The sequence below is a fragment of the Grampus griseus genome (assembly GCF_964374135.1).
Source record: "Grampus griseus genome assembly, chromosome: 2".
NCBI lineage: Eukaryota > Metazoa > Chordata > Mammalia > Artiodactyla > Delphinidae > Grampus > Grampus griseus.
This window is the reverse complement of record NC_139018.1, coordinates 25,148,271-25,167,018: the sequence shown is the minus strand read 5'-3', so window position 1 is coordinate 25,167,018 and position 18,748 is coordinate 25,148,271. Positions and strand designations below refer to the sequence as shown.

At 46.4% G+C, this 18,748-nt stretch overlaps 1 protein-coding gene across 1 annotated transcript in view; it reads left to right on the top strand.

Annotated features, from left to right (window-relative positions):
• The first annotated feature begins 4,943 nt into the window (after window positions 1–4,943).
• Window positions 4,944–18,748, top strand: part of ADCK1 (aarF domain containing kinase 1) — a 110,873-nt gene continuing 97,068 nt past the window's right edge. The window contains exons 1-3 of the mRNA XM_082649134.1: window positions 4,944–5,025; window positions 14,866–15,011; window positions 17,014–17,097. Coding sequence (XP_082505260.1) covers window positions 14,877–15,011; window positions 17,014–17,097 — 219 coding nt within the window. The 5' untranslated portion in view covers window positions 4,944–5,025; window positions 14,866–14,876. The remainder of the gene's footprint in view (window positions 5,026–14,865; window positions 15,012–17,013; window positions 17,098–18,748) is intronic.

Below are 18,748 nucleotides of genomic sequence, written 5' to 3'. Positions count from 1 at the left end.
TTCAACTATAAAATGGGGATAATAGTGATATGTATCTCATATAGCATGAGGATTATATGAGAAAACGTACATACTTCAAGCACTTAGACTAGCATCTGGCAATGAGTGCTTGATAAATGATAGCATATATATGTATATATAATATTTATTCAGATATATAAATATATATGGGAAATATATATGTGTATATATTCCAATAAATAGATTTGCAATTCTGGTTAAGAATTTATATGTTTTTTTTACTGAGATATATCAGCTATTTTTCACAAGGAATTTTTCTTTTCCCTTATGACAGATAAGAAAATTGAAGGGTATGTCAATTAGATTTCAATAAATTTGGAAAACAAAAAAAGCCTGAAGGGCCTGGGTGATGTGCCTTTTGTGGGATTTCTCAGTCAGTCAGAGGCAGATAAGAAATCCTTGTTCTCAATATCACTCCAGCCCCCAGGTTGGAAATTAATTCCAGATTACTCATCTTGATTTACTTCCTCCCAGATACTAAAAAAAAATCCCTTTAGGCTTCCATCAAGTCCAGGCCCGTCTGACCACCTCATGGGGCAGACCAAGCAGGTTTCTGCCCTTCCACTCTACTACACAGATGTACATGGATTGGCACATGGATTGGGCCACCAATCCTCTGGCAAACGCTAAACTGCCCTCTGGGGTAGCTGGATCCTGACCTTCTGGCCCTGGGTCTGAGTTGACTTCCTTTGTCCTACTGGAACATTCTGTCCTGGGCAGGTGCTAACACCAGCTTCGGGCCTCTAGCCCATGCTTCCTTCTGCTGCTGCTTCTGTGGATGGACTCCTGTGGGGCATTGCTCCCCTTTGGGATGCTGCTGGGAGCCAATGCAGCTTTCCTGCTTCCTTTACCACAGGCCCTAAGCCTTCTCCCCCTGCCTAGAACACAGTTCCCTTATTACTTCCTCTGCCGTGCTTTTTTCTTGTTGCCTTAAGGAAGAATTTTGTACTTTGGTTTCTCTTGCTTTTCCTCTGGTTGGCTGTGTGATGCTTTCTCCCAGATGGTCCACCTCTGGGACAAGCCACACAGCACCCTGAATGAAAACCTCTCTTGGACAGCATTCTAAATACTCAATGTACCAAACCCAGGCCTTGCTGTCCCAGAAATGTAACCGGGACCCTGGCAGGTTCTGGAATGAGTTAGTTGCTTTCCTTAATGGCTTTGGTTGCTCAATGCATTTTCTGTTTAGCTTCGCTGGTCATGTCCCCTCTCAATTTAAAACCCTTCAGTGGCTTCCTAGTGCACTTGGACTAAAATCCAAACTGATGAGCTCTCCAAAGGCCCCTGCCTGCTTCTCCTACTTCCTCTTACACTATTCTCTCTGCTCAGTCACACTGGGTTCCTTCCTGTTCCTCAAACCTACCGAGCTCTTTCCTACCCGTGGGCTTGCTGTTCCCCCTGCTTGGAAACTGCTTCCTCATCTTCCCCAGGGCTGATGTCCTCATCCATTCGGGTGCACCTTCCTCAAAGAGGCCTTGTGTGACTACTCTCTCCAAAGACGCAATCAATGGCCTCTGTCCAGTTACTCTTTACCATACCCCCCTGCTTCCTTCCTTCACAGAGTTTATTACATCATGCAACTATCCTGTTATTTCTTTGCATGTCTATTGTCTGTCTCCTCTTTCTCCACCTCAGGTAAATGACACTCTGTGAGGGACCTTTTCCATTTTATTCACCGTTATATCCTTAGCACCTACTGTGTGGCAGGCACTGTTCTAGGCACCACGGATCTAAATCCATGCTCTCGTGGAGCTTATATTCTAGTGGGGGAGACAGATAAAAGCCATCTTAAACAAATGAATGATATAATTTTTAGAATTGATGAGTACTTTAATAAATAAAGCAGTGTAAGGGATAGAATGTGTCTCAGGGAATGTGGAGGGGGGGTGGTGGTTAGATAAGGGTGATCAGGGATGGCCTCTCTGGAGGGGTGATGATGAAAGAGAGAACAGATTGCTGTGACAGAGCAGACCTTTGGGGGAACAGCAGGTGTAAGGGCCTCAAGGGAGCAGGCAGATTGGCAGGTTGAGGAACAAAAAGGAAGCTGGTGTGACTAGAGTGGTGTGAGCTGGGGGAGATGGGTGGGAAACAAAGGCTGGAGACAGAGGGAGTGGTAACAGCCATGAGCAGAAGGGAGGGTTGGGTAAAGAGTTTGTATTTTCTTCTAAGTGTGATGGGACACATCTGTACAGCACTATTCAGTTTCCAAAGCACAAACACCATCTCACTTGATCCTCACAAGAACCTCTGAGGTAAGTAGGACAGATGATAGTTCATATCTTTTATCAAGAAGGAAACCACCATTTTATTAAGATGAAAATGAAAGCTCTGCTAAGTGAGAAAACTTGCTTTAAGTCACACAGTTCAAACAAGATTCTGTGAATCAGTGGTGTTTAACCTTGGCTGTGCATGGAAATCCTCTGGGGAGCTCTGCAAAATCCTTCTATCTGGGTTCTGACCCTGGAAAATGGACTCAAGAGCTCCAGGGTGTGTCCCAGGAGGATTGTTAAAGCTTTCCAGGTGATTCTGCGGGGGCTAGAACTCTGCTCTCAATCTACCCACTTTTCACTATATGAACTGCCTTCTTGACAGAGCCTTTCCACTAAACTGCCCATTAAAATCACCAAGGCAGCTTTCTAGGAATTACAGAGGCCCAGACTCCAAAATCAGAATTTCTGGGGCTGGGGCTCAGGCACTAGCTTGTTTAAAAGCGCCTCACTCGCCTATCTGCTTTGGAGTTTCCCACATATATTTTTAAATTTTTTCTATCTGCTGTTGTCTCTTTTCTTGTTCCTTTTGGGGTTTATGCCTTTTTTATTCCTTTCCTGTCATTTTCATGGGATTTTAGGCAGGCATGGATTTAAATGGGTATACTAAACATAGCATGTTGAACTGGAAACCTGCTAAATTAAAAATTTAAAAAAATTTAAACAATTAAATTTTAATTATAAAAGTTATACATACATTCACTGTAAAAAATTCAAATATTACAAAAGGGTACAGTATAAACTGAAAGTACTCCAGACCCACCTCCCCCATTCCCATTCTTCAGGGTTAGCTGCTAGCCTGCTGGTAACAATTTCATAGTTAAAGTTAATGTCCAATTAGAGTAACCGTATTAAGTTTTTAATATATTTTCTCTCTCTGTGGTTTAAAATTTTCCATTTTAATTTAAATGTCTTTTACTGTATTCTTCATCTTTATGCTTTTTTATATGAACTTTCCTATGCTTGGTCTGCTCCCCAACACCCTTCTCCCAGGGAGCCCCTGTTCAACCTTTGATTCTCAGCCTGTAAGTCATGTCTGAGTTTACAAAGCATTTCAAAATCTCCTGGGAAAAATTAATGCTCCCTTCTTTATGTTCCTATACCACTTCGTTCATACCTCTATTCTAACACTATTCACACCATTTAGAAATTATTCCTTTTTAAAAAATATTAATTTAATTAATTAATTTATTTTTGGCTGCATTGGGTCTTCATTGCTGTGCACAGGCTTTCTCTAGTTGTGGCGAGCGGGGGCTACTCTTCCCTGAGGTGCTCGGGCTTCTCATTGCAGTGGCTTCTCTTATTGTGGAGCATGGGCTCTAGGTGCATGGGCTTCAGTAGTTGTGGCACGTGGGCTCAGTAGTTGTGGTGCATGGGCTTTTAGTTGCTCCGCGGCACGTGGGATCTTCCTGGACCAGGACTCAAACCTGTGTCCCCTGCATTGGCCGCTGGATTCTTAACCGCTGCACCACCAGGGAAGCCCAGAAATTATTCCTTTGTTTTCATCTTAACACTTATACATTGCAAACTCGAGGTGGTGGCAGCTGTATTATGCAACTCTATAATACTGCTAGCTCTGTACTGTAGCCCTGTACTGCAAGTGTCTTCTCCCAGTTAGTGGCTTGTATTTTTCTTCATGCCTTTTGATGAGGAAGTTCCTAACTTTAACGTAATCCAAATTTATCAAAGTTTTCCATACCGTTTTTCTGATGTCATTTAATAAACCCTTCCCTGAGATAGTAGGAAATTTTCCTTCAAAAGTTCTGATTTTACTTTTTCCTTTAAAATCCTTTAATCTATTTGGAATTAATTTTTTGTGTTAGGGGCCCAACAGAGAACCAGTTGGTTCAGCTCATATGCCAGCTCTGTCATGTATCAAGATTCCACATGTGCCTGGATTGTTTTGGGGCTCTCTAGGCTGTTTTATTTTCCCTCTCTGCCTATCCCTATACTAATATCCCATAGTCTTAATTTTTATAGCTTCATAATAAATGTTGATATATGTAAGGGTAAGCCCTTGAAACATTTTACTCTTCTTCAAGAGTGTTTAGGCTATGCTTTGTCCTTTGTTTTTCCATGTAAATTTTAGCTTAGCTTGTAAACGTCCAGAGAAAATCCTGTTGGAAAGTTTATTAGAATTGCATTGAATTGATAGATCAATCTTCCACCCCATCTCTGTTCCCCCACGAAGTAGCTCAAGAGACGTTTGTAGAAGGAATGAAGGTCTGATGATTGTCTCCAAAGTACATCTTATAAACAAACATTCAGTAAATAGAGGTCAATGAATGAATGGGGGATAAAATGACTAAGATCGATCAGCACTTTCTTACTATTCAGCAACTGTCAGTAAAATTCTTCTTTGCCTGTTGTAATACACAAACCCACGACTCCATCCTCCTACTGAACATAAATCTATGACCAATTTGGATAGCTTCTTGAAAATAAGTTTTCAGGAAGGATCCTGGCCGCAGCGCAGGCAAAGAAACAGGCTATCTGACAGGTCAAGTGTCTGTGACCCCTCTGCCTCCCTAGGTGGAGCGGTCCAGGGCGACCGCGGCTGTTCTTTGGCCCTTGTCCCCGCGGCTTAGGGAACCAAGAACTACAACTCCCGGCAGGCCGCGCGGCGCCCCGGCTTCACTAAGAGCAATCCGGAGGTGGCGGCAAGCAAAGTTCCCCGCGAACTCCCGCCACCAGGCTGCTGCTGGAAGCCGGGCGCCGCGTCTCTGTTTCCCACGGGGTGAGTAGGGGCAGCTCCTCGGAGGCCCGCGCAAAGCCCGTGCTGCCAGGGCCGCGGGGCGCGGGTAAGCCAGTATGGACGCGCCCGGCGCCCGCCTCTGCTGGGGCCTCCAGCCGGGAGGGAACCCTGGGCCGGTGACCTTATCATCCGGGGCCCGGCGCGCGGCCACGTGACTCTGGTGACTGGCAGTGCCCCATCACCTCTGCCGCGACTCTCCAGCCTGGCTCACCATTGGGTGGAAGCGTGGCGCAGTCCTGCGTGTAGGTAGAGCTGGAGCTGGAGGGAGGCAGCAGGTGGCTCACCCAGACCTCCTCAGCCTTGGTGGTCTGTGGGCTCCTAGGCGCAGGTGTCCGGGGCTGGAGCGCAGGCTGGATCAGAGCAGGGGCGCGCAGGTATCCTTGCCCTCCGCAGGGGCCTGCGCGACCCCGGAGCGCGCCGTATCTATAGCAACTTGGTGGGGCCCTGAGCTTCCGGATCTCACAGTAAACGTGTGCTGATGACAGCGCTATATGGAGAGCAGCCTATAGAAGACGCCTAGTACAGCTCTCTCCCCAGGTTAAGTGGCATTTCCTTTCTACTAACTATGAAGTCATTCGATTCAACAAGTACTTATTGATCACCTCCATGATCCTTAGCACTTAGTGGCTGCTCAGGAAATATTTGCGGAGTTGAAAGTGAATTAGACTTTATGTGTGCCTTCACACGTTTTCTTTAAGCAGTAGTTCTCAAACTTTAGCATGCATCAGAATCACCTGGAGGGCTTGTTGCAACACAGAAATCTGGACCCCATCCCCCAAGTTTCTGATTCAGTAGGTCTGGGGTGGGGAGCGAGCATTTGCATTTCTAACATGCTCCTAGGATATACGGATGCTGCTGGTCTGGGAACATACTTTGGAGTATCACTGTTTTGTAGGAAAAATTCCTGTGAACTTAAAGCACCAACTCGTCACTCCTGGTCCTGGGCCTTTCTGTTCTGTCTTGCCAGTTTAACTTCGGTAGCGTTAGTAAGCATGTACATATTACTTTTTCACTGTTTCTTCCCCCACATTATATACAGATTTTCATGTAGTCTACACTTGTGTCAATTTTCCTGGGTTACATCATATTGCATCTTTGGCCATTTCTCAGCAGCCCTCAGGATGTAAACTTTGACCTCTGCTGGGAGAGTTTACATTTTTTCCCTTTCTGATATACACTTATTTTCTTGTCACACAAGGGACCTATAAGACAAGAATAGTGCTTGGTTCATGCATTGCCCCCCCCCCCCACTTCCACCCAACTCACTGAATAAGCCATCTCAGTTTAGCTATCTACATCAGAGGCACTTCAGGGACCCACCTCAGGGCCCAGCAAGCCCTGTTCTCGTCCGCCTTGCGCTCTCTTGGCTGGAGCAGACACACCTGTATTCAAGTTCTGGCTGCATCACTTAGCTTCCCAGCCAAGTTTTTTACCTTTTCTAAAACTCAGCTTTCTGATCTGTAGAATGAAGCTGTAATAGGATGCACCCCAGGATGTAGTTGTGAGAGTTACATGAGATGTTTAAGCACTTGGCACCGTACATTTCTGCTTACAATCTCACTCACTCTTCTCCTCTTACCTGCTGCTACTCACGCTTTGTGCTTGGTTTTCCACTGTTCTCCCTGAGTCCCCCTATCTCTGGATGAAGTAAGTGGAGAATTCTATTCCTTGCCTGGATGAGATTTATTTTTCCTGTCTACTCTGGGACTTCGGCATCAGTTGGGGATTCCTTTAATCAATATTGACTGAATCACCTTCTGGGCATCAAACACTAGGAAAGAGAGTGATTACATTTGGATTACATTCCTATCTACAGGGCAGGGCAGGGCAGGCTATAAACCTGCTCAGGTCAACTAGATGATCCCTCAGCATTGATATGAAACATGATGGTATCATCCAACTTGGTTGCTTTTTATCTACATCAGTAACCAATTTTCCCTGAAAACCAGATCACTGTCTCCAAATGTATTATTGGGTCTTTTCCAGTCTTGGGAGCAGACCAAAAGAAATACTGCTCGTTTGTCTAACGGTCTCTCTAGGAAATGGGAGGAGGAGCTGTGGTCACTTTATGGGATTAATGGGATTGGAGCCCTAAATTCTTTCCTCTGTGGCCATTCTCACCTGTGCAGCAAACAGGGAGCGGTGATTCTAGGCTTACTGTCCTGTAATGTGGCCTGGGGAGGAGGCAGCAGGTGGATAGTAGCTGAAAAGTCCTAGCCCTGTGAACAGTAAGTGCTTGGTTCTCTGTTTAGTTCTGCACAGAGGGTGGAATTTCATTTGGCCATCAACTTTTAATTTGTAGAACTTCCCAGACTCTCCTCTTGCCTTGTCTCAATGCTTGCTAGTATGTTTCCTGTGGTCCAGCGAGATGGATTCCATGCTCATCCTTGATTTGACAATAACACAGCTCTCCTAAATGTTTCATAGCCTGGAATTGGTGGTTTCTAGTGAGGTGCTTTGGTTGATGTGTGACATGCTGTTGACTTCCAGGGTGCCAAGCAGTGTCTTCCCTGTGCCTGGCACTGTTTGGGGGTGGTAGAGGGTCAGAAATCATAGTGACTGATGCAGTTACTTGAGAATGGGGTTAAGAATGTTGGGGATTGGAGGTCTGCGAGTCCCTGTCAGGAAGGTCACGTGCCATAAAGAGAAAGGGCTGAAGGTCTACTCTGCCATTTACCAGCTGAGCCACCTGGGGCAAATCACTCACCCTCTCTGCTCCTTGGTTTCCTGATTTATACCTGGGGATGGTAGTAATATCTGTCTACCTCACTGGGTTGTGTGGAATAACTAATGAGATAATGAGTGCAAAGGGCTGTGTAAAGGTCAGTTATTGCTAATATTATTATCTAATGGTTAGGTTTTAGGGTCCAGTGGCCCCAGGCACCTCCCCCTCCCACCCCCAACCAAAAAAAAAGGATGTGCTGTTATGAGAAACAACTCAGGTGAAAGTCAAAAAACGCAAGTAAACAGAACAGGGCAGGTGATTCATTAGCAAAAGATTTAATAATGAAAGGGGTTTTTCATTGACAGACGTATTTCACGGCTGACAGGGTCTTTTAAAATTGCTACCCCAGGAAAGCAACTCATTTACATGTTAAAGACTCACTGACACCTTATGGGAAACTCCAGCTCCAGTCTCTTTAGACACAGTTTGACTCCTATATCATCTATTTTATGTTTTTCAATTTCCACCTCTTTTATTACTGAGGACGTTTGCATGAAAACTGGGTCTTGGGAGTTGTGTCTGCTTTGCTACTGCTTCCCCACTCAGAGGTGGGCTTAAGGCTGGGGTGGCCTCATTACCTAGAGGGACAGGCCTGGAGGATGGTGCAACCTGAGGAGGATGGGGTTCGGGGAGGGAAGTCTGGGAGGGATGTTGGGGGTGACTGGAGGAGGATGGCTGTCAAATTGGCAGCTCCAGTTTGTGATTCTCACCTGGGAATCTGTGTTGTTACTGACTCTGTACAGGTCTCATAGGGTATAGTTTACCCATTCATTAATTCATTCATTCAGTAAATACTTTTGGAGCACCTATTCCATGTGCTAAGCAAGGTTATGGCCAAGCATAGCCTGCAGGCCAAATCTGACCACACCCATTACTTTACATAGTGTCTATGGCTGTCTTTTGCTTTGCACTACAATGCCGGAGTTGAGTAGTTCTAACAGAGATGTTATAGCCTGCAAAGCGAAAAATATTTCTATATGGTCCTTAACAGAAAAAGTTCGCTGAGCCCTATTCTAGGCAGAGAGAATAGCAAGTGCAAAAGCACTGAGGCTGGAATGTGCCTGGCGTGTTGGAGGAATAGCAGGGAGGCTGGTGGCTTTGGGGTGAAGTGAGCAAGGGGAGACAGTGGAATGGCCTGAAACCCTGGAGGGAACTGGGGAGTCAGATCAAGAAGGCCCTCTCAGGTCACGCCAAGGCCTTGGCTCCTTTGAAACCACATACCTCAGATTGGGACTCGAACCCAATTGCACCTCAGATGGGATTCGAATCCAGCCAAAACTCCTATTGGGACTCGAACCCACGGGCTGGGACTCGAACCCACTGTCTTTTAATTAAAGTCACTCACCTGGTGTCAGGACTTACTGAAGCTCAGGTTCTTTATGTCTCAGTGCAGAAGGAATTCAGTGAGAGGCAAAGTGATAGGCAAGGAGTAGATTCATTAATATAGGACACTTGTGAGGAATATAAGCAGGCAGGCAAGGGGGCTCTGGCCTGAGAACTAAGTGGGAAAGCAGATTTATTTAGTGAGATACACACTCCATAGACAGATTGTGGGCCGTCTCAGAAGGCGAGAGACCCTGAAATATGGGGTGGTTAGTTTTTATGGGCTGAGTAATTTCATAGGCCAGTAAGTGGGAGGATTATTCCAGTCATTTCGGGGAAGGGGGGGGATTTCCAGGAATTAGATCATCACCCACTTTTTGGCCGTTTGTGATCAGCTTCTGAACTGTCATGGCGCCTTTGGGTGTGTCATTTAGCTAATGTATCACAATGAGCATATGATGAGGCTCGAGGTCCACTGGAAGTCGAATCTTCTGCCATCTTGGGCCTAATTGGTTCTAACTAGTTGATGTCATATCCTCAATGGCTGTGTCATTCTTTTTTTTTTTTGCAGTACACGGGCCTGTCTCTGTTGTGGCCTTTCCCATTGCGGAGCACAGGCTCCGGACGCGCAGGCTCAGCGGCCATGGCTCACGGGCCCAGCCGCTCCGCGGCATGTGGGATCTTCCCGGACCGGGTCACGAACCCGTGTCCCCTGCATCGGCAGGCGGACTCTCAACCACTGTGCCACCAGGGAAGCCCTGTGTCATTCTTTTAAAGGTTGTGCCCTGTCCCCTTCCCTCCTGTCTCACTTTGAGTGAGGTGGGAGCCATTGGAGAGTTTAGAGCAGAGGAATGCAGAGTTTGACTTGTTTCCATGTTGAGAATAGACTGGAGAAAGTTTCACTCTCTCATTCATTCATTCAGTCTCTTTTTTTTTTTTTTAGCAGACTTATTTACTCACTTATTATTTATTAGTGAATTCTGCCCTTTGCATTTAGTGGAAGAGGCAGATATAGGGCCAGATTATTAGAGGTAAAATCAGTGTACAATGAGACCAGAGAGGAAGGAGCAAGGAACTCTGATTGGCTGACAAAACTTCATAGAGGGATAATGCGGGATTGAGTGTGGGGGGATATTTTGGGAGATGAAGCTGGAAAGGTGGGTTGGGATGAGAATGGGGTGGGCCTTGAATGCCTTGCTAGAGAATTTGGACTTTTTGATAGAGAGTGGGTAGGTAAGAGTGTTAAGAATGCACTTGTGGGTTAGGATGATGATGACTTGTGTGGCAGAGTGAAGGTTGGCTGGAATGTGGGGATGTGTTTGGAATGGGGAATGGTTGAATGGTTCAGGCAAGATGTGATGGGTTTCTCCCACCTCCTTTATTAATTGTACAAGGTTGCGCTGAATTCTGGTCCCTGAGTGCTAGGAGTTCTTCTATATAAGCTCTTCAGCTTTTCAGAGAAGAAGAAATGAAGTTTAAAATAACAATAAGGAGAAGAAGTCTCATTTACTGAGCATGGTAGGCATTCTGTTAAAGCAGCATCTCATTTAATTCCCACAATGACCCTATGAGGTAGGTACTATCAAGAGCCTCTTTTGTAAATGGAGGCTCTAAGAGGTTGTGGTTTGCTCACGGTCACACAGCTGGTGAGCAGTAGAGCCGAGGCTCTTCCCGGCTCCAGAGGCTGAGTTCCTGACCACCGGTTGCTCTGTACTGCCTTCTTAGTGTGGGCTTTTCTGCAGACCCCACAAGGAAGGTCCCTGGATCACCCCTCATGGACCTTTTCGAACTGATGATCTTGAAGGAGGAAGGTGTGTGAGGAGTTGAGGGCACTCAGCCTAATTTAAGGCCTGCGTCCGGGTCCAACTGGCAACCTGTGTCTTGGCAGAAACAAGGTGGAGGGGACATTGAGCGTGCTGCCCCTTTCGATAGAAAATACTACAGGCTGAGGGTGTAGAGAGCAAGATGAAAAGGTAGGGCTAGGTGGGGGACTGCCAAGATGCTAGAAGTGGGGCGTGCAGAAGTTGATAGGGGAGTAACAAGATCCTTTACTAAGCCTGGCATTGGGTGAAGACAGAATAACAACCACCACAATGGCGGTGGTGGTAATACTGTTACTGGAGGGGGACCCCTTCTAGGGTCCGGGCGTGGGCTCTTGTCTAACTCGGAAATAAATTGTCCAAGGAGACTGACAAAACAAAGGGCTTTATTGAGAAGGGACACTCCAACGGAGAATAGCAGGGAAAGGGAACCCAGGAGGACTGCTCTGCCACGTGGCTCGCGGTCTCACGTTTTATGGCGCGGGGGGGGGGTGGGGGGGTGGGGGTGGGTTTTAGCCTTCCGGGTAGTCTCTGGCCAATCATCTTTGTGCTCATATTTGGTCTGACTCAGAGTCCTTCCTGGTGGCACGTGCATCTCTCAGCCAAGATGGTTTCCCGCGTGAGGGTTTCTGGGAGGTTGGCAGGACGTATTATGGGCGCGGGTCTCCTCCCTTCTCTTGGCCCCTCCCCAATTCTTCTTTGGTGGCAGCTTGTCAGTATCCTGCTCCTTATTGGGACCTCCTGTTGTGAGACAACTCATGCAAGTGGTTATTACCGTGCCTGGCCAGGGTGGGCGGTTTTGGTCCAAGGCTCCCTAACAATAGTAATTGCTACTGTGTTCTTACTGTGTAGGTGGCACCTTGCTAAACATTTTGCATGATTTCCTTATTCCTCACCAACTCATCAAGTAGGCACTGCTATGATCATCCCCATGTTACAGACAAGGTCATGGGATTGAGAGAGAGTTAGCAGTCTGCCCCTGCTTACCCAATGTGTAAGTGATGGTGTCGGGACTCAAACTCAGGCCCACTGGATTCTGGAGTGCTCATTCTCAACCACTGTGCTCTCTCTCATCTGAAAGGAATGAGGGATGGGGTAAGGAAGTTTTCATAAAACAAAGAAGATGTAAAGAAAGGGGACACTGCAAAGCAAGGTTTAATTTATTCTTGTTGTTTATAAACCCCTTTCTTGCAGAGTTAGGAACTGCTCCCAGGAGTTGGGCCAGAGCATTTGCTTTTAGTGAAAGAAATGAGTTTCTTAAATTATCCCCTTAAAAATAATTGCTTGCTGGGCTTCCCTGGTGGCGCAGTGGTTGAGAATCCGCCTGCCGATGCAGGGGACATGGGTTCGTGCCCCGGTCTGGGAAGATCCCACATGCCGCGGAGCGGCTGGGCCCGTGAGCCATGGCCGCTGAGCCTGTGCGTCCAGAGCCTGTGCTCCGCAACAGGAGAGGCCACAACAGTGAGAGGCCCGCGTACCGCAAAAAAAAAAAAAAAAAAAAAAATTGCTTGCATGGGACTTCCTTGGTGGCGCAGTGGTTAAGAATCCATCTGCTGATGCAGGGGACACGGGTTCAAGCCCTGGTCCGGGAAGATCTCACATGTCGCGGAGCAGCTAAACCCATGCACCACAACTACTGAGCCTTAGATCTAGAGCCCGCGAGCCACAACTGCTGAGCCCACATGCCACAACTACTGAAACCCATGTGCCTGGAGCCCGTGCTCTGCAACAAGAGAAGCCACCGCAATGAGAAGCCCCCACTCACTGCAACTAGAGAAAGCCCGCGTGCAGCAACGAAGATCCAATGCAGCCAAAAAAAAAAAAAAAAAAAATTGCTGCATCATCCTTGTTGGGTGAATGCAGTCATCTGGGGTTGTGAGTGGGTAGGATAAACTTGGAAGGGGGCATGGTTTCACTGATGAATTTGAACATGTGAAGCCTCTCTTTATTAAAAATGAAATATTTAGAAGAGTGGTTCTCAAACTTTGCATAAAAATAACCCAATATATTTCCTATTAAAATGCAGATTCCTGAGTCCTACCCCCCAGCTTTGATGATTCAGTGGGCCAAGGGGTGAACTTCAGAAATCTGCACTTTTTTTTTTTTTTTTTTTTACTTTACTACATCATTATCATTATTATTATTTTTTTGGAGTATAGTTGATTTACAGTGTTTCAGGTGTATAGCAAAGTGATTCAGTTATACATATATATTATTTTTCACATTCTTTTCCATTATAGGTTATTATAAGATATTGAATATAGTTCCCTATGCTTTACAGTAGGTCCTTGTTGTTTATCTATTTTATATATAGTAGCGTGTATCTGTTAATCTCACATTCCCAATTTATCCCTTCCCCCACTTTCCCCTTTGGTAATCATAAGCTTGCTTTCTATGTCCGTGAGTCTAGTAGAAATCTACATTTTTGAAATGGCACCCAGATAGATATTTATTTTTTTTAAGAGTTCCTCTGACCACACTTTAGAAATGCTGGCTAGGAAAAAACACTGCAAAGGGAAAAACAATGGGATTATAAAAAGAACTGGGTCCAGAAAAGTCAAGAAAGGAGAGAAAAAGAAACAGAACAGGTAGGAATATAGAAAGCACAGAAGATGGTAAAATTAAATCCAAATACATAAGTGATTCTGTTAAATGCAAACAAAATCAACTATATGCTATTTAGAGAAACAGTATAAAGTGTAAGTTGAAAGTAAAAGAATGGAAAAATATGTCCCTGTGGATACTTAAAAAAAATCTGTGACTATATTATGAGGCATGAGTCAAGATAGACTTTAAAGAAAATGCAGACAAGGCTGTTTGGAGCAATTGTTTCCATACAAAGGGGAAACAGAGGCACAGAGCAGGGAGGGGATGGTCACAGACTGAGTCCAGGGCAGAAGCAAACAGGGTGATGACCTAAATTTTCCTGCTGCATTTGTGCCGGGTTTGCAGCTGCAGGTGGCTTGATGGTGGCCCTTCTGGGTGGGACTTCTCCACTGGCAGCTGCAGCTGCGGTCAAGGACTTTATTCTGATATAGAATTCCTAGGAATTGAAGGGGAATCTGCCCACTGGCTACAGTGGCCCCAAAGACTGTCTGTGCAGCCACCTGGCACGCTGAGCAGTACAAGTAGGGTGGGGAAAGGGAGCCGGGAGCCCACTTGGTCCCACTGAATGGGAGTGTGAGTTTGGTGAAATGGAGCAAATCAGCAGGTGGACCTTGAGCCCCTAACCAGAAAGCAGCCTGGAGGGCTGTGAGTGGACAAGTAGTAACAGCCATGGTGTTTGCCCTCAAGGAGCTTACAGTCTAGAAAAGGGGCTGTCTATTCTAATTAAAATAAATATTTTGAAAATCAGTCAGATGTGGAGGGCTTACCTGGCTGCTCTGACCAGCTGCCATCTTGGCTGTGGTTACTTCTGACCTGGGCACAGGGGGCTAATGACGCCTTTGTGTGCTTAGTGGTCCAGTCATAGTTTCCGTAAGAGTCGTTAACACGCACTCGCTTCTCTTATCTAGAACAGCATCCTTCATCACATATTCGTCATCCTTCCTCTTACCCACTTTGATTTTCTTCTCAGCACTGAATACCTGCTGCTATTCTAATACATGTCTGTTTGCTTGTGATCTGTCATCCCCTCTAGACTGTAAGAACGTTGTCTCTTTTCTTGGCTCTCTCCCTAGTGCCTAGAACAGTGCCTGGTACTGTTGAAGGAAGAATGACTTTGACAGTTGACTTATGCTGGGTACTGTGCTAAGCATTTCACATACACGATCTCATCTTATCCCAACAGCTTTTGAGGTAGGTATCCTCCTGTTTTACAAATGAGGAAACACAGGTGCAGCGAGATTGAGGAAATGACTGAAGATCATGCAGTCTAAGTGGCAGAGCCCAGATTTGAATTTGACCACCTGGGAAACTCTTAACTGCTCCTCTTCCTCTGCTTTCCTTCTTCAGGGTCTGGGGACATGGCCCGGAGGGCTCTCAAGCTTGCTTCGTGGACCAGCATGGCTCTTGCCGCCTCTGGCGTCTACCTCTACAGCAACAAGTACTTGGACCTCAACGACTTTGGCGCTGTCAGGGTGGGCAGAGCAGTTGCCACGGTAGGTTCTTCATCTTTTGGGAGGGGCAGAGGAACTGCAGTATTACTTGCAGGTGTTCATACATGTAGCAGATGTACCTGCCAGTCACACATATGTGGAGATTCACATGTACCCTTACACGTGTGAAGCTCCCACTACACAGTTGCACAGGCATGGGTGTGCACCCCTGTGTGCCTGTATCCCTGTTCACACAGCCTCTGGCATCCTGAAGTTAAACAGAGTGGTATCGCATGGGGTCTCTGTTCTGAAGCCTTTACCTTTACAGAACCTCCTTACCTTATTTTAGTGACAGACTCAGGAGGCGGTCTTCTCAGGAAACACATGGAAAGAGAGCTTTGCAGCTTTGAGTAAATTCTACCAGAAAACTTGGGCTGCCTCCAGTGAGCTCGTGAATGGTTCGTGATGCCGGGCTCATGCTCTGAGTATCTATGCCTCGAAGAACTTTGCCGATCCCCTCCAAGCTCCAAACTAACAGAATCTGAATTGAATATTTGACTGTTAGAGGCTTTCTCCAGTGGTTCAGGAACATCATTCTGGTGTGATTGCATCCTCTTTAACTCTGCTGAAAGTGGCTGTTCCAGGCAGCCCTACATAATTGCTCCATTGGTGGGTAGAGTGCCACATGCGTCCTGCTTTCTTTCCTCCTTTGTCTGCTGCAGGATGAGCCCATGCTTTCTTCCCCTCGGTGTAGAGACACTCTGATGCACAGTCTGTCTGGGCTGTTGTCTAATCATTTCCTTAATACTCAGTGTTGTCCCGTCTTCTTCCTAGCCTGGCTCAGATGTAGTGCCTGCTCTTTAACGTAAACTGGGTCATAGACTCAAGATTAGCAAATAGATAAACAGGCCATGGCATATGTAGTGATTCCTAAGTGTTTGCTGAATGCCTTTTTGGGGCCTAGCATTATCTTATATGTCTTAGGGGTAGAAACGAACTGTCCCATGCAGGTGCAGCTTTTTTTTTTTTTTAATGTATATATTTTAAAAATTTATTTATTTATTTATTTATTTTTGCTGTGTTGGGTCTTCGTTTCTGTGCGAGGGCTTTCTCCAGTTGTGGCGAGAGGGGACCACTCTTCATCGCAGTGCGCGGGCCTCTCACTATCATGGCCTCTCTTGTTGTGGGGCACAGGCTCCAGACGCGCAGGCTCAGTAGTTGTGGCTCACGGGGCTAGTTGCTCCGCGGCATGTGGTATCGTCCCAGACCAGGGCTCGAACCCATGTCCCCTGTATTAGCTGGCAGATTCCCAATCACTGCGCCACCAGGGAAGCCCCTACAGGTGCAGCTTTGAAGGACCTTCTGGCTGAGGAGTGTTCACATGAATGGGTCAAAAAAACAATCTAGGGCTTCCCTGGTGGCACAGTGGTTAAGAATCCGCCTACCAATGCAGGGGGACATGGGTTCGAGCCCTGGTCTGGGAAGATCCCACATGCCGTGAAGCAGCTAAGCCTGTGCGCCACAACTACTGAGCCTGCGCTCTAGAGCCTGCAAGCCACAACTACCAAGCCTGCGTGCCACAACTACTGAAGCCCATATGCCTAGAGCCCGTGCTCCACAACAAGAGAAGCCACCACGAGAAGCCCGTGCACCGCAATGAAGAGTAGCCTGGCACTGTGAAAGGTGCAGGGGATACGATGATGAACAGGAAGGACATGCCCCTGAGCTTATAGAGCTTAATTTCTAGTGAAGTGGAAACCATCCATATACAAGGAAACAAATGAGCAAGGTAATTTTGGATGGTAGTTTGCTATAATAAATAATTGGGAGTTCCTGGTGGATGGGGGTAACTTTAGATTGAGGGTCTCTGCAGGGGTAGCATTTGTACAGAGCCTTGAATGACAGGAAGAAGCCAGCCAGCTCGAAATCTGGGAGCAGGGCCTCTTAGAGGTTGGACTGCTTCTCTAGACATACCACCTGTGTCAGGGGGCTGCAGCTGCAGGCCTTGGACAGAGGAGTAATATTTGATGTCTGGTGCTAAGCCTTCCTCTTCCTTGGTTCACAGACAGCTGCCATCAGTTACGACTATCTTACCTCCTTGAGGAGTGTCCCCTATGGTTCAGAGGAATACTTGCAGCTTCGATCCAAGGTAAGGGACCTGTGAGACCCATCTGAGCTAGACCAGGCCTGGGTAAGTCCTGAAGTGACTGCAAAGCCAGCAAGCTTCCTGAGTGCAGCTGGAGGTGGGTGGGGGCAGTGTAGGGATTGAGGCTGGGGGCTTGGGAGGAAGGAGGGGGCGTGTTTTAGTGCCCATGGGCTGGGCTGCCAAGCTGCCGTCAAGCTGGAACCCCCAGTACTGAGGTTATAAATCTATAAGGTGCTGCTGGGGAGGCTGGTGTGTATGTCTGGGGAGGGCACGCGTCTGGGATGACTCAGGAGGAATGAAGGCTCTGTCCCTGAGATAACTCAGCTGGCTTCTAAACTGCCTTGTCAGGCAAAACCCAGTTGAGAGAGGTTAATTGCCTTCCTGTCCTCTGAAGGCTACGCCGGGGCCTATTGTAGGTCTCTGAGTGGAGCTGCCGACCACACACTCTGTTCTCATTTGGAACAGGATGGTTGATTTTGGTGCTATGTCTACATGTCCCAGAGAGTTGGGGGATTAAGCAAGAGGGCACTTGTGTGGGATGTAAGTTGAGTTTGAGGTCAAGTGTATATAACTTTGGTTCTCCCAGAGAGAGGTTTGTGATAGATCTGTGTATCTTTACTCAGCCTGGAAGGCCCTTTGCCCCTTAGAAAATTCCTAGTCATCCTTCAGGACTCAGCTCAAATACCTTTCCTCTGTGACACTTACCTCCTCAGTCATCCTAGGTGGCTGGAATAATTAATTTTTAAATTTTTATTTAAACTTTTCATTATGGAAATTTCAACCATCCATAAGGGTAGAGTAGTATGAGCCCCTATGGAACTGTCATCCAGCTTCAGAAATTATCAACCTTTTGCCAATCTTGTTTCATCTACTCTTCCCTTTATTTATTCATTCCTTCATTTACTTCTTTATTCATTTATTTATTTATTATTATTTTTTGCTGAAATATTTAAAAACAAATCTCTGGCATCATATTATTTCATTTGTAAATACTTCAGAATGTATCTCTAGCAGATAAGGACCTTAAAAAAACCTTAACTACGGTACCATGATCATACCTAACAAAATTGATAATAATTCCTTAATAACCTCTAGTAGCTAGTCCATATTCAAATCTTCCTTTTTGGGACTTCCCTGGTGGCGCAGTGGTTAAGAATCCGCCTGCCAATGCAGGAGATGGGGGTTCGAGCCCTGGTGCAGGAAGATCCCACATGCCGCGGAGCAACTAAGCCCGTGTGCCACAATTACTGAGCCTGTGCTCTAGAGCCCATAAGCCACAACTACTGAGCCTGTGCTCTAGAGCCTGTGAGCCACAACTACTGAGCCTGTGCTCTAGAGCCCGTGTGCCACAACTACTGAGCCCGCATGCCACAACTGCTGAAGCCTGTGTGCCTAGAGCTCGTGCTCCGCAACAAGAGAAGCCACCGCAATGAGAAGCCCGTGCACTGCAAGGAAGAGTAGCCCCCGCTCGCCACAACTAGAGAAAGCCCGCGGGCAGCAACAAAGACCCAACACAGCCAAAAATAAATAAATAAATAAATAAATTTATTTTTAAAAAAACCTTCCATGTTGTCCCCAAAATTTCTTTTTTAAGTTGATTCAAATCTGGATCCAAACAAGGTTCATATATTATGTTTGGCTGATGTTTCCTAAA